Below are 22630 nucleotides of genomic sequence, written 5' to 3'. Positions count from 1 at the left end.
ATTGTTTATCTCCATTTCATTTAGACTTTTTCTGAGGTTTTTTTTCTTATTCTTTCATTTGGAGCATCTTCTATCTCCTCATTTTGCTTGACTCTCTGTGTTTGTTTCTATGAATTTGGCAGAATAGCTACTTTTCCTAAACTTGAAGGAATGGTCTTGTGTATGGTTTTCCCCTGTGTTCGCTGTGTGTGCCTGGTGACTCTGGTTGGTGGGCTGGAGCTGTGGCTAGTGAGAGATGAGGGTCTCGGGGAACTCCATGCTGGGGCTGCCCTAGTTTAATGGCCAGAGTTGAAGTAGGTGTGGGCTTGGGTGGCCCTAGGACTCTCTACATAGAGGGCATACTGGCAGAAGAGCTGAAGTGGGTGGAACCTGGAAGGTACTGGGGCTCTCTGTGTAGAGGGCATCCAAGTAGGACAAGTGAAACTAAAGTGGATACAGCTGAGGTATCTCAGGGTGCTTAGTGCAGGGGGTGCCCTTATAGGGTGTGCATGGACCAGGGGTTCCCAGGATGATCTTTGTAGGGTGGTTCCCTGGTGGGGTAGCTGGAGCTGAAGTGGGCTTGAGCTGTGAGGTCCCAGAGTGTTCTGTGTCTGGAGTGTCCTGGCAAGTCATCTGGAGGTGAAGTAGTGCAAGCCTGGAGTGTTCCAGGGTACTTTGCACCTCTGTCACTTTGGTGAATAGTGCACACTTACCAAGGGTGTCTTAGTATGTACCACACTAGGGCCACCTTGGTGAGATACCTTGGACTAGTGTGAGCCAAGGGCCCAAAGTTCTCTGAGGTGATAAGCTAGCCAGAGCACCCAGATGCTGCTCTCATCTGTGCTATGAAAGTGGAAGGGGAAGGTAAACCATGGCACTCACTAGGCCATCTGAGCCAGAAAAATCTCAGCAGCTCCTCCACCATTAGGCAGAGTTCTAGGGCTGAATCTTTTATATTCTAGTTGTTTTTTTTAAACTATAGTTGTGTGTTTTTTTGTGTGTTTGTTTGTTTGTTTGTTTGTTTTTACTATGCCCCAGATCATCCCAGGCTTGTGTAGTCCAAGGAACTCAGGGATCCCTGAAGTGGCAAGCCAGCAATGATGCCTAGACCCTACTCTATATCTGTTATTAAGGTGGAGTAGGGACACAAACCATGGTGTTTGTCAGTGCGTCCAACCTGAAGAGAGTTTCAGCAGCTCCCCCACCATTTGGCAGGGTTCTGTTATATGCTAGTTGCTCTTTGAAACCATGGCTTTTTTCTTGGTGCCCTAGGGCAGATAAATCTGTTCATAGTCCTCAGTGCTATTTCTATCCACTGTAGTTCCCAGTGTTGGGGTAGGGGTTACCTTTGTTACTGGGTCTCTGTCTCTCTTGCTGATCTCTCTGTAGGCTCTCGATCCTTTAGTGTGCAGAATCTGTTCACTCAGACCTCAGTTCATCTTTAGGAGGAACTGCTCTATAAATAGGGATAGATTTGGTATGTCCATGGAGGAGGTGAGTTCAAGGTTTTTCCTCAATGTGATCTTGGACTGAAACTCAAGCCCTGACTTTATTGACCCTTAGACTTATTTCTCAGCTTTGTACGTATTTTTACTTCAAGGCCATAACGTAAATGTTACTTCTTTTAATACTTGAAGTCATGGTCTTGCAGTCCCATTGACTCATCATTATTCCCCATATTCATTCAACTTTTCTACTATATTGTTTTTATACATCATACTGCATCAACTACTTGGTGAAAGTGTATTTTCCAAGCATGTTTTATGGAACTCTGTTTCTGAAAAGAAGCTTCTATAATTCAGTACATTTGCAGATACATTCCTATATATTTTATATCATTATTGGAGAGTCACAATATATTGACAAGTTAGAGGTATAACAAATAAACCTTTTAATTTGGAATAACTCAGAATTTCAGAATTCTGGGTACTGAGTACATTAATTCAGAATGTACTCGCACATTGATTCATCCCATTAATACTTACTACCTTTCCATGAAATAAATGTGAATTCATTGGTAAATGTAGATAGCAATGATATAGTAATAGTTTTCCATGACTTTCTTTTTATGAGTGATTACTTCCTGGGAAAGCTTCCAAATATTGAGCCTTATATAAGAATGACCTCTTACCAAAAGAGAAGAGGAAGAGGTTATGTGAGCCTCTATAATAGAGCCAATTCTATGACTTGATGGTCTTTCAAAAAAAAAAAAAAAAACCCAAAAACCTAAAAACATGTTCCAGGTGGAACAATATTATGGTTTCTGTCTTTAAGATCATAAGATTCCTCAAAGCACCTTTTAACATGCCTAAAATAGTGAATCTGGTTTAAGGTAGGGAAACACAAAAAGTGTAGGCCACCATTTTGAGACTAGAAGCTATACAGCTAATGGGGCCAGTTCCTTTGTCAACATTTCCTTTCACTGATAGAAGACTCAAACATTATCTTCTGTTTTCCAGGCCTGATACATATTTTTTTTCTGTTGGCCATTTGTTTGTGGGTTCTATCCCACTTTGCATTATTCAGATGGCTGTGGTTCATTTAGACCTGTGCTGTCAAATACAGGTAGCCACGTGGCTATTTATTTTTTATTGCACAAAAATATATATAATAAAGGGCACCTGGGTGGCTCAGTTGGTTAAGCGACTGCCTTCGGCTCAGGTCATGATCCTGGAGTCCCGGGATCGAGTCCCGCATCAGGCTCCCTGCTCGGCGGGGAGTCTGCTTCTCCCTCTGACCCTCCCTCCTCTCATGTGCTCTCTCTCTCTCTCATGCTCTCTCTCAAATAAATAAATAAATAAAATCTTTAAAAATATATATATATAATAAAACTCACCATTTTAACCATTTTTAAGTGTACAGATCTGTGGCGTTAAATACATTTATACTGTGTAACCATCACCACCATCAATCTCAAGAAATTTTTCATTTTCCCCAACAGAAACTCTGTACCATTGCACACTAACTCTTCATTCCTCTCTCTCCTCTACCTCTGGCAACCACCATTCTCCTGTCTGTGTGAATTTGACCAAGTATCTCAGATCAGTGGAAACATCGTGCATTTGTCTTTTTGTGACTGGCTTATTTCACTTAGCATAATGTTCTCAGGGTTTGGCCATGTTGAAGCTTATGTCAGACTTTCATTCCTTTTTAAGACTAAATAATATCACATTGTATGTATATATCATATTTTGTTCATCCATTCATACATGTTGGAAACTTGGATCGATTCCAACTTTTGGCTATTGTGAATAATGCTGTAAACATTGGTGTACAGATGTCTTCTTGAGACCCTGCTTTTAGTTCTTTGGAGCACATACTACAGAGTAGAATTGCTGGATAATATGATATTTGATTTTGATTTTTTGAGGAACCACTGCACCATTTACATTCCCATCAACAGTGCACAAAAGTTCTAACTTCTCTACATTCTTGCCAACACTTATTTTCTGTCTTTGTTTTTATTTGTTTTTATAATAGCCATCTTAATGAGTGTGAGATGGTATCTCACTGGTTTTGATTTGCATTCCCTAATAATTAGTGATATTGAACATCTTTTCATGTATTGATTAGTCATTGTATATTTTTTTACAGGAATGTATACTCAAGGCCTTTGCTCCTTTTTAAATCAGGTTCATTTATTTTTAGTGTTGAGTTGTAAGATTTTTTTTTTATATATTAGATATTAACTCCTTGTTAGATATATAATTTGTAAGTCTTTTCCCTGATTCTGTGGGTGTCCTTTTTACTCTGTTGTGTCCTTTTATGCACAAAAGTTTTTAAAATTTTGGTATAGTCAAATTTATCAGTTTTTCTTTTGTTACCTGTGTTCTTGGTATCATATATAAGAAATCATTGCCAAATCCAATGTCAGGAAGTTTCTTTGTTTTCTTGTAATATTTTTATAGTTTAGCTCTTATGTTAAGGTCTTTGATCAATTTTGAGTTAATTTTTATATATGGTATAAGGGTCCCACATCCTTTTTTTTTTGCATATGGATATCAAGTTTTCTAAACACTCTTTGTTGAAAACACTGTCCTTTTCCTGTTAAATGGTCTTGTGACAACCCTGCTGAAATATCATTTTGCCATATGCATGAGGGTATACTTCTTGGCTCTCTATTCTGTTCTGTTGGTCTATGTGTCTGTCTTTATGCCAGTATTACACTTTTTTGAAAAAAAAAGTTTATTTTTTATTTTTTAATTAAAGTATAGTTGACATGTAATAACATTAGTTTCAGGTGTACAACATAGTGACTTGACAACTATATATGTTACAAAATGTTTACCATGTTAAGTGTAGTTACTACTTGTCACTATACAAAGTAATTGCAATATTATTGACTATGTTCCCTGTGCTGAATATTACATCCCCTTGACTTAACTGGAAGTTTGCAACCCTTAATCCCCTTCACTTATGTCACCCCCTGCCCCAACCCTGCCAAGACATCCCAGTATCAGACAGCTTGCTTGTTCTGTTTCTTTGTTTGTTAGATTACACAGATAAGTGAAATCATATGGTATTTATATTTCTCTCTCTGACTTCACTTAGCATAATACCCTCTAAGTCCATCTGTGTTGCCGCCAATGGCAAGATCTCATTTTTTATGGATGAGTAATATTCCATTGTGTGTGTGCGTATATACCACATCTTTATTCATTCATCTGTTGATAAACAGTTACATTGCTTCTGTATCTCAGCTATTATAAATAATGCTGCAATAAACATGTGGGTGGATGTATCTTTTCCAATTAGTGTTTTTGTTGTCTTTGGGTAAATACCCAGTACTGGAATTAGTGGATCATATGTATTTTTGGTTATTTATTTATTTATTTATTTATTTTTGAGGGAACTCCATATTCTTTTCCACAGTAACTGTACCAGTTTGCATTCCGAACAACAGTGATTAGGGTTCCTTTTTCCCCCCCACATTCTTGCCAATACTTGTTATTTCTTTTTGATTTTGGTCATTCTGACAGATGCAAGCTGATATCTCGTTGTGGTTTTGATTTGCATTTCCTTGATGATGAGTGATGTTGAGTATCTTTTCATGTGTCTGTTGGCCATCTGTATGTCGCCTTTGGAAAGATTTTTATTTAGGTCCTTTGCCAATTTTTTATTTATTTTATTTTTTATGTTATTTTTTAAAAGTTTTTATTTAAATTCCACTTAGTTAATACACAATGTAATATTAGTTACAGGTGTACAACATGGTGATTCAACACTTCCATACAATACCTTGTACTCATCACAGCAAGTTCACTCCTTAATCCCCATCACCAATTTTATCTATTCCCTCACCTGACCTCCCTCTGATAACCATCAGTTTGTTCTTTATAGTTAAAAGTCTGTTTCATGGTTAGTCTCCCTCTCTCTCTTTTCTCCCCATTTGTTTATTTGTTTCTTAAATTCCACATATAAGTGAAATCATATGGTACTTATATTTCTGTCACTGACTTATTTTGCTTAGCATAATACTCTCTACCTCCATCCATGTCATTAAAAATGGCAAAATTTCATTCTTTTTTATGGCTGAATAATACTCCTGTGTGTGTGTGTGTGTGTGTGTGTGTGTGTGTGTGTGTGTGTGTGTGTACCACATCTTCTTTATCCTTGCATCAGTTGATGGACACTTGGGCTGTTTGCATAATCTGGCTTTTGTAGATAATGTTGTTATAGATATCGGGATATATTATCCCTTTGTTAGTATTTTTGAATTCTTTGGGTAAATACCTAGTAGTGCAATCACTGAATCATAGAGTAGTTCTACTTTTAACTTTTTGAGGACACTCCAAACTGTTTTCCAGAGTGGCTGCACCGGTTTGCAATCCAATTGACAGTGCAAGAGGGCTCCCCTTTCTGTGCATCCTCACCAACACCTGATACTTGTGTTTTTTAATTTAGTCATTCTGACAGGTGTGAGGTGCTATTTCATTGTAGTTTTGATTTGCATTTCCCTGATGATCAATGATGTTGAGCATTTTTCATGTGCCTGTTGGCCATCTGTATGCCTCCTTTGGAAAAATGTCTATTCATGTCTTCTGCCCAATTTTTAAATGGATTGTTTTTTGGGTGTCGAGTTTTATAAATTCTTTATATATTTTGGATACTAACCCCTTATCAGATATGTCATTTGCAAATATATCCTCCTATTCCGTAGGTTGCTGTTTAGTTTTGTTGATTGTTTCCTTCACTGAGCAGAAGCTTTTTATTTTGATCAAGTCCCAATAGTTTATTTTTGCTTTTGTTTTCCTTGCCTCAGGAGACATATCTAGCAAGAAGTTGCTATGGTTGATGTCAAAGAGGGTACTTCCTGTGTTCTCTAGGATTTTTTTTTTATGGTTTTACTTATTTATTAGAGGGAGGGAGGGGGAGAGAGAGAGCAAAGAATGGGGGAAGGGGTAGAGGGAGAATCAGACACCCAACTGAGCAGGGAGCCTGATGCAGGGCTCCATCCTAGGACCCTGAGATCATGACCTGAACTGAAGGCAGACACTTAACCAACTGAGCCACCCAGGCACCCCACTCCTCTAGGATTTTTATGGTTTAAGGTCTCACATTTAGGTCTTTAACCCATTTTGAATTTATTTTTGTGTATGGAGTAAGAAAGTGGTCCGGTTTCATTATTTTGCACGTTCCTGTCCAGTTTCCCCAACACCATTTGTTGAAAAGACTGTCTTTTTCCCATTTGCTATTCTTTTCTGCTTTGTTGAAGATCCCTTGACCATATAGTTGTGGGTTCATTTCTGGGTTTTCTGTTCTGTTCTTTTGATCTGTGTGTCTATTTTTATGCCAGCACTGTACCATTTTGATTACTACAGCTTTGTAATATAACTTGAAGTCCAGAATTGTGATGCCTCCAGCTTTGCTTTTCTTTCTCAAGGATGCTTTGGCTATTCCATATCTTTTGTGATTCCATACAAATTTTAGACTTGTTGGTTCTAGCTCTGTGAAAAATGCTATTGGTATTTTGATAGGGATTACATTAAATGTGTAGATTGCTTTGGGTAGGGTAGACATTTTAACAATATAGGTTCTTCCAATCGATGAGCATGGAATGTCTTTCCATTTCTCTGTCATCTCCAATTTCTTTCGTCAGTGTTTTATAGTTTTCAGAGTATAGGTCTTTAACCTCTTTGGTTAGGTTTATTCCTATGTATCTTATTATTTTTGGTGCAGTTGTAAATGGGACTGATTCTTTAACTTTCCTTTCTGCTGCTGCATCATTGGTGTATAGAAATGCAACAGATTTCTATATGTTGATATTGTATCCTATGACTTTACTGAATTTGCTTATCAGTTCTAGCAGTTTTTTGGTGGAGTCTCTTGGATTTTCTATATAGTTACATGAAGTTACACATATGATAAAATGGCCTGTGACTTACACACATATACGCACAACTACATGTCATCTGCAAATAGTGAAAGTTTTACTTCTTCCTTGCTGTTTTGAATGCCATTTATTTCTTTTTGTTGTCTGATTGCTGTGGCTAGGACTTCCAGACTATGTTAAATAACAGTGGTGAGAGTGGACACTCCTGTCTTATTCCTGACTGTAGAGAAAAAGGTCTCAGTTTTTCCCCATTGAGGATGATATTAGCTGTGGGTTTTTAAACATAGAGCCTTTATTATGTTGAGGTATGTTCCCTCTAAATCTACTTTTTTGAGGGTTTTTATCATGAGTGGATGTTGTCCTTTGTCAGATGCCTTTTCTGCTTCTATTGAGATGATCATATAGTTCTTATCCTTTACTTTATTAATGTGGTGTATTACATTGATTTTTTTGTGAATATTGAACCACCTTTGCAACCCAGGAATAAATCCCACTTGATTGTGGTAAATTATTTTTTTAATGTATTGTTGAATTCAGGTTGCTAGTATTTTATTTGGAATTCTTGCATCCACATTTTCAGGGATATTGGTTTGTAGTTATCTTTTTTAGTGGAGTCTTTATCTGGTTTTGGTATCAGGGTAATGCTGATAGATTTTTGTATGTTGCCTCATAGATTTTTGTATGTTGGTTTTATATTCCACAATTTTGCTGAATTCATTTATTCCAAGTTTGTTTGTTTTAGAATATTTAGGGTTTCCTACATAAAAGATCATGTGTCTGTGAACAAAAATAACTTTATTTCTTCCTTTCCAGTCTGGATGACTTTATTTCTTTTTCTTGCTTAATTGCTCTGACTAGGACTTCTAGTATTTTGTTGAGTAGAAGTGGCAAAAGGGGCACCTTTGTTTCTGCTTTCAGAATAAAAGCTTTCATTCCTTCACCATTGAGTGAAGGATGTCAGCTCTAGGTTTTAAAATTTTATTTAAGATCAGATAACATTGAAAAATAATATGACAATTTTAAAACTAAAAATGGATTAATCATAGAATAATCATAATCATTAATTTTGTTCTTGGGCATTTATCCCGAAGTATGAACATTTATATTTACCCAAAAACCTGTACACAAATATTTATACCAGATATATTTTTAATAGCCTAAAACTGAAAACTACCCATATGTCTTTCATTTGAATAATGGTCAAATAAACTGGTGCATTCATTCCACAGAAGACTACTTAGCAATACACATATGCAGCAACTAGATGAACTTCATGGACCTCACACAGAGTGAAAAATACCTATCTCAGATGATGACTACTATATGATTCCATTAAGATAACATTCTTGAAATAAAGATAAAGAGATGGAGAACAAATTATTGATTATCCTCTATGGGTCAACTATGGGTGATTACCATTAGGGAAGGGGGGGCAGGTGATACAGAGTTAGTATAAGAGAACCTTGTGTTGATAGTACATTTCTGTACCTCAATTGTGGTAATAGTTACATGAAGTTACACATGTGATAAAATGGCCTGTAACTTACACACATATATGCACAACTGCATGTGTAACTGCTGAAATCTGAACAATCTCTATAAATCTTATTAATATCAGTTGCCCACTTTTATTGTACTATAGTTATGCCAGATGTTAACATTGGGGGAGGCTGGGTCAAGGGTGCATAGGACATCCTCATATATATCCTTGTAAGTTCCTGGGAATCTATAATTACTTCAAAATGAAAAGTTAAAAATAGAAGAAATAATTAAATCAAATTAAACTCAGTTCCTCAGTCATACTAGCCACATTTTAAGTGTTTTATAGTCACATGTGTCTAGGGGCTGCTATATTGGACAGTGTAGAATTATAGAACATGTCTATTATTACAAAAATTCTCTTGGACAGCACTGCTATAGATAGATACTCTGATGTCTGATGGAGTTTCATAATTCACTCCTGACCTTTGCAATGATAACATTAAAAGAAAATGCTACCCTTGTACATATGTTGAGTTCAGGGTCTCTTCTTTTAAAGATACTGCTTGTTACCCCACAGTTACCACCCAACTTCCAGTAAGAGCAGCCACACAACCTGGCACAACATAAAGAAGCTAGTAACTTTTTGATTCCCCCATTCCCCCTAGTGACACAACTATCTTTTCTATCTCCTTTCTCTTCTGTTTATGATGTGGGGAAAGTGGGTCATGTCACTGATTCTATACTCAAAGAAATCTGTGCTTTGAAACTTTCTTGAAACTTGCATGATGTTCAGAATCCTATACTAGAAAGGGTTTTCCAGATGTTTCAAAGAATTTTAATTCATTTTCATGAAGCAATGAGGATGAACATAGCTTTAACTTCACTTTAGTACCTAAAGAACTTATGAATATCTAGACTATTCCATTTAATAGTTGATAGTTTTTCTTGTGCCATTTTCTGGGTAATTATAATGCTTTCTGTTTTTATATTTACATTTTTAAATTTGATATATATATTGTGAAATTATCACAGTAAGTCTAGTTAACATCCATCACCATACATAGTTACAAATTATTTTTCTTTGATGAAAACTTTTAAGATCTACTCTCTTAGTAACTTTCAAATTTTTTTTGAAAGTAAAGTAACTTTACAAATTTTTTTCTTTGATGAAAACTTTTAAGATCTACTCTCTTAGTAACTTTCATGTATACAATTTATTATATTATTATTGTTATTATATCCCGACAATTTAATTTTACAGCTGGGGGTTTGTACTTTTTAATTTCCTTATCCCATTTCACTGCCTGCTCTCTTCTTACCCTCCACCATCCACTCCACCCCGGGCCTCTGGTAACCACCAATTTGTTCTCTGTATCCATGAATTTGAGTATTTCTGTGTGGTTGGTTCATTGGTTTTGTTTGTTTGTTAGACTTTTGTTTTGTTTTGTTTTAGATTACTCATATAAGTGAGCCCAGATGGTATATATCTTTCTCTGTCTGACTTATTTCACTTAACATAATACCCTTAAGGTCCATCCATGTTTTCACAAATGACAAGATTTCATTCTTTAGGGATGAGTCAAATTCCATCCAGTCCATTCCAGTATTGCTGGACCATGTGATAGTAGTATTTTTAATTTTTCAAGGAGCCTTCATACTGTTTTCCATAATGGCTATACCAATTTACATTCCCACCAGTAGTGCATGAGAGTTCCCTTTACTCCACCTCCTCACCAACACTTGTTATTTCTTTTCTTTTTGATAATAGCAGTTCTAACTGGTGTAAGCTGATCTCTCATTGTGGTTTTGATTTGCATTTCCCTGGTGATTAGTGATGTTGAGCACCTTTTTTAGGTTCCTGTTGGCTATGTGTATATCTTCTCTGGAAAAATGTCTATTCAGGTGTCTTGCTCATTTTAAATTGGGTTATTTGCCTTTATTGCTATTGAGTTTATGAGTTCTTTATGTATTTTGGATATAACTCTTTATCAGATATATGATTTGCAAATATTTTCTCCCATTTGGTAGGTTGCCTTTTCATTTTGTTGATGGTTTCTTTATTGTACAGAAGTTTTTTAGTTTGGGATCATCCCACTTGTTTATTTTTGCTTTTGTGTCCTTTGCTTTTGGTGTCAAATCCAAAAAATCTTCAAAACCAGGGTCAAGTTGCTTATTGCCATGTTTTCTTTCAGGGTTTTTATGGTTTTATGTCTTATGTTCAAGTCTTTGATCCATTTTGAGTTTATTTTTATGTGCAGTGTAAGATAATGGTCCAGTTTTATTCTTTTGTGGCTGTCCAGTTTTTCCAACACCATTTATTGAAGAGACTGTTCCCCACTGGATAGTACTGGCTGCTTTGTCATAAGTGAGCTGACCATATATGTGTGGGTTTATATTTACATTTTAAAGTAATACATCTACTCATGTAGAATTTAAAAATAAAAAAAAGGTACATAATTTAATCATAACAAAGACTATAGAGGAAAAAATTTACTTTTCAATCCATGATCCAGGGACATTTGGTTACTGGTATGAAAAACTAAAGTAGGATTGTGATTTCTATCTCATCTTATACACAAAAAATAAACTGCATGTGGATTTAATATCTAAATATGAAAAGGAAACTTTAAAATTTTAGAATAAAATGGGAGACTATATTTATGATCTTGGGGTAAGGATGAGCTTTTATTTTCCAACTTTATTGAGATATAATTGACATACATCATTGTGCAAGTTTAAGGTGTCCAGTGTATTGATTTGATACACATATATATTGCAAAATGATTACTACCATAGCATTAACACCTCCAGCAGGGAAGAACTTCTTAAAGATCAGAGGAAAAGCACAAACTCTAGTAGAAATGATTTATACATTTGGTCCAGTATAATTACAATTTATATTAAAAAACTGTAATGAAAGTAAATATACAGGCTAAGACTAGAAGTAATTTGAAGCATGAATAAATAACAAAAGATTAGAAACCAAAATACCTAAAAAGCTTAGATACCAATTTAGGTAAAAAAAATGCAAGTCATTAGGAAAATATACAAAAGCTTATATTAACAACTCAGAGATAAAAATGATCAATAAATGATAAAAACAGACCCAGCCTCCTCTGTCATTATGGTAATGGAAATTAAATTTTTTCATATCCATCAGATTGACAGAAATATAAGCAAGTAAATATTATTTAAATTGACATATATGTACAGAATAGTTCATGAAATATGAATGTACAACTTGAACATTATTGTAAAAGTAACCTGTATAACCATCACCCAGCTCCAGATACCCCCATATACCTCTCACAGATCACAGTACCCTTGCTCTCCACTGGTTGTAACTATTACCTTAAGTTTTGGCAGTGGTGTGCTGATTTTGTGGTAGGGGATGGAGTGCAGAATAACCCTTACTTATGCAGCATTTGCTGATTTCCATGGAATAAGTACTCATCATGGCAGATTTCAATCAACCAGCAAGTCAACTGACTCACCATATTCTTTAGAATTTAACAGCAGCTCTTGTGAGAATGTGCAAATCTACTCTAGCACTCATCTGCCACTTCCTAACTTCTCTGCTTTTTCTTCTTTTTCTTCCTTTTTTAAAAAAAGTTTTATTACCTAAATAAGCATCCTCAAATAGTTTGTATTAGCTGCTTCTCACAACATCAGTATTATTATATTACTTAATTAAATTGTTTTTGAAGGCTTCCTGTATTCTGGAAGAGTTTAAATAACATTGAGATTATCCTCTTTTTAAAGGTTTAGTGAACTCCTCTGAGACACCACCTGGGTTTACTGATTATTTGGACTAGCTTTCTCTTTAACAGCTTTATTTCTTCCATGGAAATCAGACTCTAAAGATTTTTCAAAATCTCCTCTCTGGTCAGCACTGGTAAATTATATTTTCCTAGAAAGTTACATCCTCCAGGTTCTCAAATTTATTAATATGTATTGAAAATAGTTTTATGATACTTTTAATTTTCTGTTTTCTAGGTTATTTCACTGTTGCCTTCTTTTTACTTTTAAATATTTGTTTTCTCCTATTTTTTCTTGATAGTAATCTAGGTATATTTCTTTACATCAGTTTTGTCTTCTTTCTTTATTTTTTTTGAGCCTATTCTAGATTTATTTCCAGTGTTTCATTATTCTCTAAATCATTAATCTGTTCTCGTAATTTTATTAATTTTTTCCTACTTCTTTCTAAATTCCTGAGTCAGATCATTATTTCCATCATTTCTGGTACATTCATGTTTGTAATGAAGGCCATTTGTTTTCCTCTGAGATCACTACTTTAGAATTCTTATAAGAATGAAACATATATAGTAAAAAGAGTAAAGAGTACTAAATTGTGATTCAGGACACAGAGGTCCCAAATGTAGTTCTCTTTTTCTGTATCAGTCTATCTGCCAGTATCATCTTGGGCATGTCAGTTAGCCTTCCTCCTTCAGTTTCTGTTTCCTCAACTAGAAAATAAGGAAATATTTGATGATCTCAGAACTTCTATTTTGCTGTTTCATTTAATGAAATACGTTCCTATCACCAGCTTGCCACTTCAGGAATTTGAACTGAGTCTACAAAATGAACTCTAGTCTCAAACTTCTTAAGTAACAATATGCTAGTTTGTCTAAGTACTGTAGTCTCCTGTGTAATCACAAAATCTGTTCTAATCATTCTTTGGCTGCAAGATGGGAGTCTGTGCCTTAGCCAAATCACTCTATAGGTGTTCCTTACTAACTTAGCATATTTTGTAATAATCAATCAACTGTTGAAAGTTATATAAAATTGATGAGGAATTGTTTTCCCAAATCCTTTGAAATTCTTGAAATAAACACATGCTATTGTCAGTAATAAAAAAAGTAAGCAGCATGCACCTCTTTTTGAATGGGTTAAGATGAGGAAAAAGTAACAGATATTATGTCAGAGTAAAATTGTAAAAAATATTCTAAGGCCTGGATGTTACAGAAAAATGTGTAATAATGACAACAGTATTAAACATTGACAGATTCTGCATCTTAAGAAATATATAGCAAAAACAAGGAAAAATTTATTTAGAGATAGCAAAAAAAATTTTAGAAAATGGGAGCCAGGTTGTCACAGAATCTTTTCCATATTACATAATATTTGCATGTAAAATCCCTGTCATATTTAAAAATCTAAGCAGTAATTTAAAAAAAAAATCTATGTCCTTTGTGGAAGAATTGATGTTACCATAGCAAAATGAAATATCTTAAGTTTTGAATTTACCTGTGTGTGTGTGTGTGTGTGTGTGTGTGTGTGTGTGTGTGTGTGTGTGTGTGTGTGTGTTTAAGCATTGACATGAACACAATATATTTTTGGTTTTGCTATGAATGTAAAAAATGCCAGAAGGGAAATTGGGAGGGAGACTGAACAAAATGCCCTTCATTTACATTTATTTTCTAAGCCATTTGAAGTCTCCCATTTTATAAAATGTTATTATATAACAATGGCAGTCATTGCCCACTTTATAGATCTCTACATGTTCTAAATAAATCACTTCTGAGTAGTTTTTCTCCACATCTCACCACATCTCTAAGAATTTAATTTTGTAGCCTTAAAAAATGCATTGATTTTTAGATGCACATACGGAGAGCAGAATATGTAATAATGCTAAAAAAAAGAATAAATTTATTGTTTTATTTACCTCTCAAGAAAAGAAAAAGTAAAGTTACATGCTACATTTTGTTTAAGGATTTATGATGCAGCATAGTTTCCTTTTATAATACATATTTAAAATCATGTAATATTAAACAGTCCACCAAATTGAAAACCTTACATGAAAATATGGGACAATGGTTTGGAAGCATAAAGATATCTGCTGTCACACAATGTTTCGTGTGTTCCTTCATAAATCAGTACCAGAAACATATACAAGCCAATGAGATGAGAGCTCAAAAGATTTCTGAAATTCTGGCTGAATGGTTCCCAGTTATGTACGAGAGACCATTGCTTTCAAAATGTCAAAGTAGACTTACAAATATAATTAATACAACATAGTGCTGGACATGGTATGAAAGACAGTGCATGTGCATTTATTTTGGTTAAACTCTGATTTAAATGTAGAATTTACACTATGACCTTTATCAAGATTAGATGAGTTAATAATTTTTAGTTAGTTTTTCTCTCTAAAATGGGAATAATGATGCTTACTTGCTAGGGTTGTAATAAACACAAATGCGGTAGTATATATAATAGCACAGGCACATTTAAGTATTTAAATATTAAATTCCTATTGCCCTTGTAGTGATCATCTTTTTTTAATGAACCACTGTTTAAAAATAAAGAAGTTAATGTAAAGAATAAAATATGAGCATGCACATCAAAATAGGGAAAAATATTCCTTAAAAGTGAATGGAAGTAAAGTGCACTATTAACATGGAAATTGAAGTGAATCCGGAAATTTTTCAAAATTCCTCTAAGGTGGCCAGAATAAAATCAAATATAAAAGCAAAGTCCTGGACAAACAATATGGTAGGTTTGTTTATTTCTTCTCAAAAGTGAATTTCTAATTATGTTATATATGTTGTTTCAGAGGCAAAGGTCCATTGAAAAATACATCTGATGTTATTAATGCTGCCAAGAAAATTGCTGAAGCAGGTTCTCGAATGGACAAATTAGCTCGCGCTGTAGCCGATCAGGTAATGTTAGAGGGAAGAGCAAGCACATGCTGCTTGGTATCATTAATTAGTGCTTGGGTTCTGTAATGGGTTTTATGTACCCTATAAAATGCTTCTGAAGGATGAATTGTAATCACTAACATTTTACAAACAGGCCTGTAACTCTGCTGAGACTGAGCTGATGGCAAAGGTAGGGTCAGTTCAGGAGGGACTCATTAAAGCCCATGACCAAAACTTCTTGAGAAAGAAGAGTACGTGCTACTTAAGAGACATAACTCCCAAAGCTTGGATTATGCTGGCTGCCCTCATTCAGCAAGTCAAGTACACTACATAGGGAGGAAGAGAAAGAAGAACTTTAACTTTTGTTATTTCATGTTGATCTTTCTGTACTGATGCTCTTTATAATTCATAATAATTAATGCACTAGCATAAATGGGATTAATCCACATAATCAAGAACCTCCAGATCTCATTTTCATCCGGATTTGAAGGTATCACAGATCAATGAAATTCACAGAGTATCTTTTCAGACTGAAATCGGATACATGTTAAAGTAGTTCTCAATCTCACCTTGAATGTTTGAGTTTATCTCCACACTTTTCATGTTATGTGGCTTAAATTGGAACTCTAAAATCCTGTTCTAAATATGTCTCATTGCAATAATGTCCCATTCCTTATAAGGGTACTTCAGGCAGTAGACTTTTACAGGTAACTAATTCTTATTCTTATTACGAGCATGAATTTGCTTACTAGACTGCAATGCAGTGATGCTCTCTGGAGACACTGAGACAGGATTTTTCCTTCTCCGTAGATGGCCCTAATCTCCTATGATTTTTGAGTTGCTTCTCATCATTTTCTTCCTTCATTCCTTAATATTTGGCTGTTGCCATAAATACATGCTGTCTTCAACCTCCCAGATTCTAAAGTCCTTTGGGTCAATACCAAATTCACTCATCTTCTAAACACTGAAAAGAAAAACACATGATTGAACTATTAAGTCTACATTTAAAATAAGCCAACAGGTTGTCTCATTTTAATTTTTTTTACATATATGATGGCTAATCCAAGGGAATGTATTTTGATTGCTTTAAAATTTTTGAGAAACACTTAATAGTAAAGATTATTCATTAAATATTACCCTCATTTGACTATCCCCTAAAATTTGTGTGGGTTGAAGACCAAACTATTACTGAGTTGCTAATTTCAGGGCACTATCAACTGCCAGGCTTCCTGCAGTTTGCAGCATACATCGAACTGCTTTATACAGAGTTCCATATGTATCCCAGAAAGTTCATGGAGACAATGAATATACTTGGGAATATGCATGCATGTATGCAAACAAACAAAAATACACCAGCCAGGAAAAAACACCACATTTTTTCCTTGCAAATGTTGAGGGTACTTGGCATGAGAAGAGTGAGAAGGGAATGGTGGTGGTCCTGAAAAGAGTTTTCTGAGGAAGGACTTCTTCCCAGAAGGGAAGGTGGATGGAATTTGGATGTTTTTTCCATTAAACTCTGAATCTTAGTCACTGAAACTGTTTCTTAGTATGTTTAGGCTCCTTGAGTTCAATATTTTTTATTGTGATTTTTGTTTTTGCCTTTGCATTTTTAGACCCTTATTTCCAACCATTATGCAACTTGAATCCTAGCCAAAAACAGTTTTGCTATCTGGAAAGCATACCACACATGCACACAAACAAATCCCAGGATTCTAGATGTATTTTGAAATTAAATGACAAAGTATTTAAATGCTATTCTATGATGACTTTTAAAATAATCAGATGGGGGTTAAATATAACCCTCTCTTTGTGGCATTCTGTCATCAGCTGTGAAACAACTTGCAATTTTGGCTAATGTTTTGTCTGAATAGGACGCTTCTTTCTCAAAATCTGCACCTATTTCCATGATACAAGAATTATTTTTCTTGGTCCATCATGCTTTTATGTATGTTTTAAATAATAGAATAGAATGAGCATTAGCAAGGGGTTGATTTGTTGCCTTTATTTTGCCTGAAAATATTTTTATGAAGATTTGAGATACACAAGCAATATAAACTTTTTACGGACTGTTGCATTTTTAATTACTGTTCCATTGAGATAGAACTTCCAGTTTAATTTGCTGCAAGGTATTTGTATCAAAAGCCTTGTCAGCCCTCTAGGGAGATATCATTTTAAAGTTAATTCCTTTCAGTATATAGGTCTCGGGAGTAGGATAAATATTACAGTATTAAGTACTTGTAGAAAGCTAAAAACAGTCTCTGTGGGATTCTTTCTTGATAAATGCAGTTAGTGAAAAAAGTACTATAATGGTGTTATATATAAAAGAGACCCCTATGTCATTTATTAAAGAAATGGTTATGTCACAACTGCTGGCTTCACATTATTAATGAAAAACCGCCTGCCTTTCTTCTCTTTTCTTTTTTCTTCTTTCTTTCTTTCTCTTCCTTCCTTTCCTTTTCTTTTTTTTTCTTTTCTTTCTCTCTCCTTCCCTTCCTTCCTCCCTCTCTCTCTGTCCCTCCCCCTCTCTCTCCTTCCCTCTATTCCTTTCCTTTCTTTTCCTTTCCATTTTTCTTTTTTCTTTTCTTTTCTTTTCTTTTCTTTTCTTTTCTCTTTTCTTTTCTTTTCTTTTCTTCTCTTCTCTCTCTCTTTCTTTCTTTTCAGAATTGCCTTTCTTCAGCTTGAAGAAAACCTAGCTGGAGTCTTTTTTTCATACTCTTATTCTAAATAAGTTACTTCAGTTTGGGGTCTAGGTACTTATTTCTTGCAGTGTTTCATCAAGGATCTGGTGAGTGTATGTCCTTTACAAGTGTCAAATTGAGCGAGAACAATGGGATAGCCTGCAGAATTTTGAAATGAACTTCGGATAGCAATAGAAATATATTTCAGTGACTGAATAGCCATTGGTATTGAAGCCTCAGAAATGCTTTAGGGAGTCATATAAATGTCTGTGGAGGTGTTCAGCTAAGTTCAGTTGTATCTGATGGACATCTACCCTCTAAGTAACGAAGAGAACTCAAAATCCTGGTCCTAGTTGACTCTAGAACAACCTTTGAAGAGTTCTGTTTTTACTCTTAGGAGTTTGTTTCAATTGGCTTCACACTCATTCTACTTAAATCTGTTGCTCTAACAGTGGTCATGATCCTTCTCAGAGTCTTTTATTTTAAAAAGTTTATAATGTTGGGTGCCTGGGTGGCTCAGTAATTAAGCGTCTGCCTTCGGCTCAGGTCATGATCCCAGGGTCCTGGGATCGAGTCTCACATCGGGCTCCCTGCTCTGCGGGAAGTCTGCTTCTCCCTCTCCCACTCCCCCTGCTTGTGTTCCCTCTCTCGCTGTGTCTCTCTCTGTCAAATAAATAAATAAAATCTTTAAAAAAAGTTTATAATGTTAAAATTTTGATAAATATAAAAATCCAAAAAGTGTAATAGGCTTCCTTTAGTGAATGACACTTCTGAGAAAGCCAAAGGAAACAAGTGATTTCTCCCCCCAACTAACTGAATTGAAATTCTATCCTATGCTGTGTCCCAGAGATTGCTACCCGGAGTGATTTCCTTCTAGCTTCTGTTGCCTTTGTTGTCCATATTAAAATAACTACACAGGGTGAATGTTGGATGGGCCACTAGGAAAAAAACTGAATATTTAGTTTTCTTAACAGTTCAGAAGACAACTAGTAAAATACTCATAAATGTATACAGAAGTTCCAGTAAAACTTTCTGGAAGATCTTCAATATTCTTTTTATAGAATTGTATCAAAGTAGAGCTGACCATTCTAAACTACTGGCTGTGGCCTTCCTAAAATGTGCTGTAAAGTGAAGTTAAATGGATGTAATTAAGGTATATGACACTAAAACCTTTTCTTCTCACAGCTTTTGTAAAGTAAGTATTAGAAACTGAAGAGTACTTACTAATTGAGATCACTTTGTTTAATGTTTTATAGTGTCCTGATTCAGCATGTAAGCAGGATTTATTAGCCTACCTTCAACGAATTGCCTTGTATTGCCATCAGCTTAATATCTGCAGCAAGGTGAAGGCAGAAGTACAGAATCTGGGAGGAGAGCTCATTGTGTCAGGGGTAAGCCGGGATTTGGGCTTCACAATTAAAATTCCCACTTTTGTACTTCCAAGGCAAGCATTCTTGGCAACAGTACTGCTAAAAACATCAAACTACAGTGATTCATAGGGAGTTGTTTTTTTTTTAAATAAATGTTATCACCATTATTCCAGACCTTACAATAACTCACAAAGAGCAATTTGATTTTCCAATTACCCTGTGTTTATACTAGCCTTGTAAAATCTCCATTCTTCACAAGAAAACTAATTTCATAGTCTGGAAACTCATTGCCAAGCTGTGACTATTATAATTATTTGGAGCTTTTGTACATTTACTCATTGTGAGTCTACTTCCCTTTGTTAGTCCTAGTAATTTTCACTCTCGTTCAGGAGCCAGCCTCTCTATGTGTGGATTGTGTTCACATGTTAGAGATGATGAAAACAATAGGAATTCATTCATCAGGTTCCAATGCATACTAGGTTATCAGTAACCCTTGAAAGCCCAAATTTAATACAGGTTGATGTGCTGTTGCCAAAACTAACATAGTTGTCAAACACTAACAATTATGTATTCTTTGCTTAATCATTCCAGTATTTCCCTTAGTATCTGGTCCACTTTCATCAAATGTAAAGAAATAAGTTCAATTAATAGAAGCATTATGATTTCTTGGCAAGATTTCTAAATGTATGTGTTGAGGTTCTTCACCTTGGCTTCTCCTCCCTCAGTCCCTTTCTTTGAACATGAGGTGCCATCTATTGTTAACTATTTGCAAATTCCAAAGTGTGGCTCTGCCACCTTTAGTTCTTTTCCCAGTCAACCACGATGCTGCCATTTTAAGTGTGGCATTACCGGGAACATAACATGATCAACATGGTGAATGCCTTATGAGAATCAGACTAGTCATGAAGCTCAATTCTTTATTGAGACATTTTCAGAAATTCAGCAGTTTGACCATTTAATAAAAATATGTGGAAAAATCATTCTTGAACTCAAAGGTTTCAGGTTCTATATTGTTTGGCTTGCAGAAAACAGCTGGGAAAAGAGCTGATCTGGCTTGCATGGAGATGCCATCTGGAAAGCCTGTTCCATGCAGTCTCACCTAGAGTCCAATAAATTGGCTATTTTGTGCCTCTTCCCAAAGCATAGTCACCTCTTTGCATTTCCAAAATGATCCTGCTTCAACATTCTTCAACAACCAAGAGCAATCTGTCTTGCAATGTGTCCTTTCTGCTGAGTTGGTAATTACCAAGATTCTCTCTGCCAAGAAGTGATCAAAACATTGCATATCCCTTGCTTCCTTTCTTATCTTCAGACTCGATGGTATAGTCTCCCATACCATTTGGCTTTCATGTCCATCTGTATATAGCACCTGTGGAACTGAGTGCTTTTTGTTTAGCTTGCCTTGTGTGCTTTCATTTGTCACTTTCCAAATCTTATTATTTACATGGATGCGCAAAGCATCTTTGTGGATCTCAGACTCCACAACCTCATCTGGGCGGTATTTGACTGGCAGAGTTGCTCTCCATTATCCTCTCAGTACCCATTGTTCATCACTGCTTCCAGAGCCTCATTTTCATTGTCTTTTCCTCATTTAGATGTAGTCCAAACCATCACTGGCTTTTATCACTTGCACTGTTGGCATTTGTAGAGGTGTTTAAGATTGAGAACACCATCAAGAAGCCTGTTTCCTTCTTTGAGTCTTACTGGCAAAGTTCAAAACTCCTTGCATGGGAGAAGGCTTCTTTTAGTGCAATGTTATATGACTTTATAATAATTCTGAGTCAAATGCATTATAAAGGTTTGCTATATATTGCTTAGTTATGGACCTGCTCTTGGCCTCCTCATTTTTTCCAAGCTTGATTGCTATTTGGTGCCATACCTGCATCTGTAGTCTGCTGTCTTTGCCACTTCTGCCTCCATCTTATTCTTCATCCTCCTTCACTGATGGCCAATGGAGAAAAAAAATCAATGTTTATTTTGCAAAATAACCACAAATGACTGCCTTCAAGGTTCTGAAAGAGTCAAGAATGTAAGACCCCATACACACAGACTTTTCAATGATTTTGCCAAGAAAATGTGCCCATGCTTTGGGCCCCATTTATTTTATTGTCTGGCATGACAAAGTTGCTACATTTTTAAGGAAAAACTACTAGAATATAACATGCAATCAAAAAAAGAAATGTTTGAATCTTCCTTCCTTTTTCCTTATGTGTTTATGTACATGGGGTTCAAGGTTGTGGCTTCTTCTCTGAAATATATGAAAGCCCCCAAGAAGGTATATGTGTTAGTAGTCAAAATTTCCCCTAAAATAAGTGATTTGGATAGGTTATTCCCATTTTGCCAAGAAAAATTAATTGAATTTCAGTGCTGAGAACTGCATTTTTAGAGCCTTGTGCTAGCATGATGAACAAAATGCACATGTGCACAGTTATGTACCATGTCAGCATGTGTATGTTTTATGTGATTCTGTGTGTACAAACTGGGAAAGGCTTCTGTTGTATCTGCGTTTGGCTTGAGTGGTTGTGGCAGGAAACTCAATAGGTCATGGGCAGAGGGACAATGGGTACAAAAGCTCTTGAATCATGATGGCAAGCTAGAGAGATAATTCAGTTCCGGATATATGCCTACATGTGCTCATTCACACAACTGCTGTCTAAGAAGCACCATTAATTTCCCGGCTAGAGATCTGTTTTTAAAGTTATTGGCTTACGTCTTTCTCACCAGCCAAAAAAGTACTGTTCTTACTAAATCTCAAAGTAGAAGATGTATCTGTGAGCCAATTCAGCTTAAGCCATTTGTATGATTGCTAAGGGGGTCAATGGGGAAGAGAAAATTAAAAAACAAAAACTAAAACTAACAGTGCTAGAAATGCTAATGAGAAAGTAAAGGAAACCAAAGTCCAGAATATTAAACATCCATTCATTTATAAACTGGCTTTCTTTACTTAGTGTTTGTTTATTTAATCTCTTAAGTCAGCTTACATGCTTTTTGGAAAAAGAAATGTTCAAAGAAGAAAAGAAAAAAGAAAGGGAGGAGAGAGAGTAGGAGGGAAGAGACATGAAAGAAGGAAGAAAATAAAGGAAAGAGAAACTTAACCATAGCATATTGTAAATTATTGTAGTGCAGCTAATAGCCATTAAACATGACAGC

General features: G+C 35.4%; 1 protein-coding gene across 6 annotated transcripts in view; it reads left to right on the top strand.

The window, feature by feature from the left end:
• Window positions 1-22630, top strand: part of CTNNA2 (catenin alpha 2) — a 944211-nt gene that overhangs the window by 883712 nt on the left and 37869 nt on the right. For 5 of the 6 annotated variants that reach the window (XM_028122407.2, XM_028122406.1, XM_088026192.1 and 2 more), the window contains 2 exons: window positions 15348-15453; window positions 19367-19501. In XM_028122407.2, coding sequence (XP_027978208.1) covers window positions 15348-15453; window positions 19367-19501 — 241 coding nt within the window. The remainder of the gene's footprint in view (window positions 1-15347; window positions 15454-19366; window positions 19502-22630) is intronic. The other variant, XM_028122408.1, reaches the window with a different exon arrangement.

This window comes from Eumetopias jubatus, unplaced genomic scaffold (assembly GCF_037043125.1).
Source record: "Eumetopias jubatus isolate StellerSeaLion01/CBP00866 unplaced genomic scaffold, mEumJub1_p1.0 scaffold_9, whole genome shotgun sequence".
Classification (NCBI taxonomy): domain Eukaryota; kingdom Metazoa; phylum Chordata; class Mammalia; order Carnivora; family Otariidae; genus Eumetopias; species Eumetopias jubatus.
This window is presented reverse-complemented; position numbering and strand designations above follow the sequence as displayed.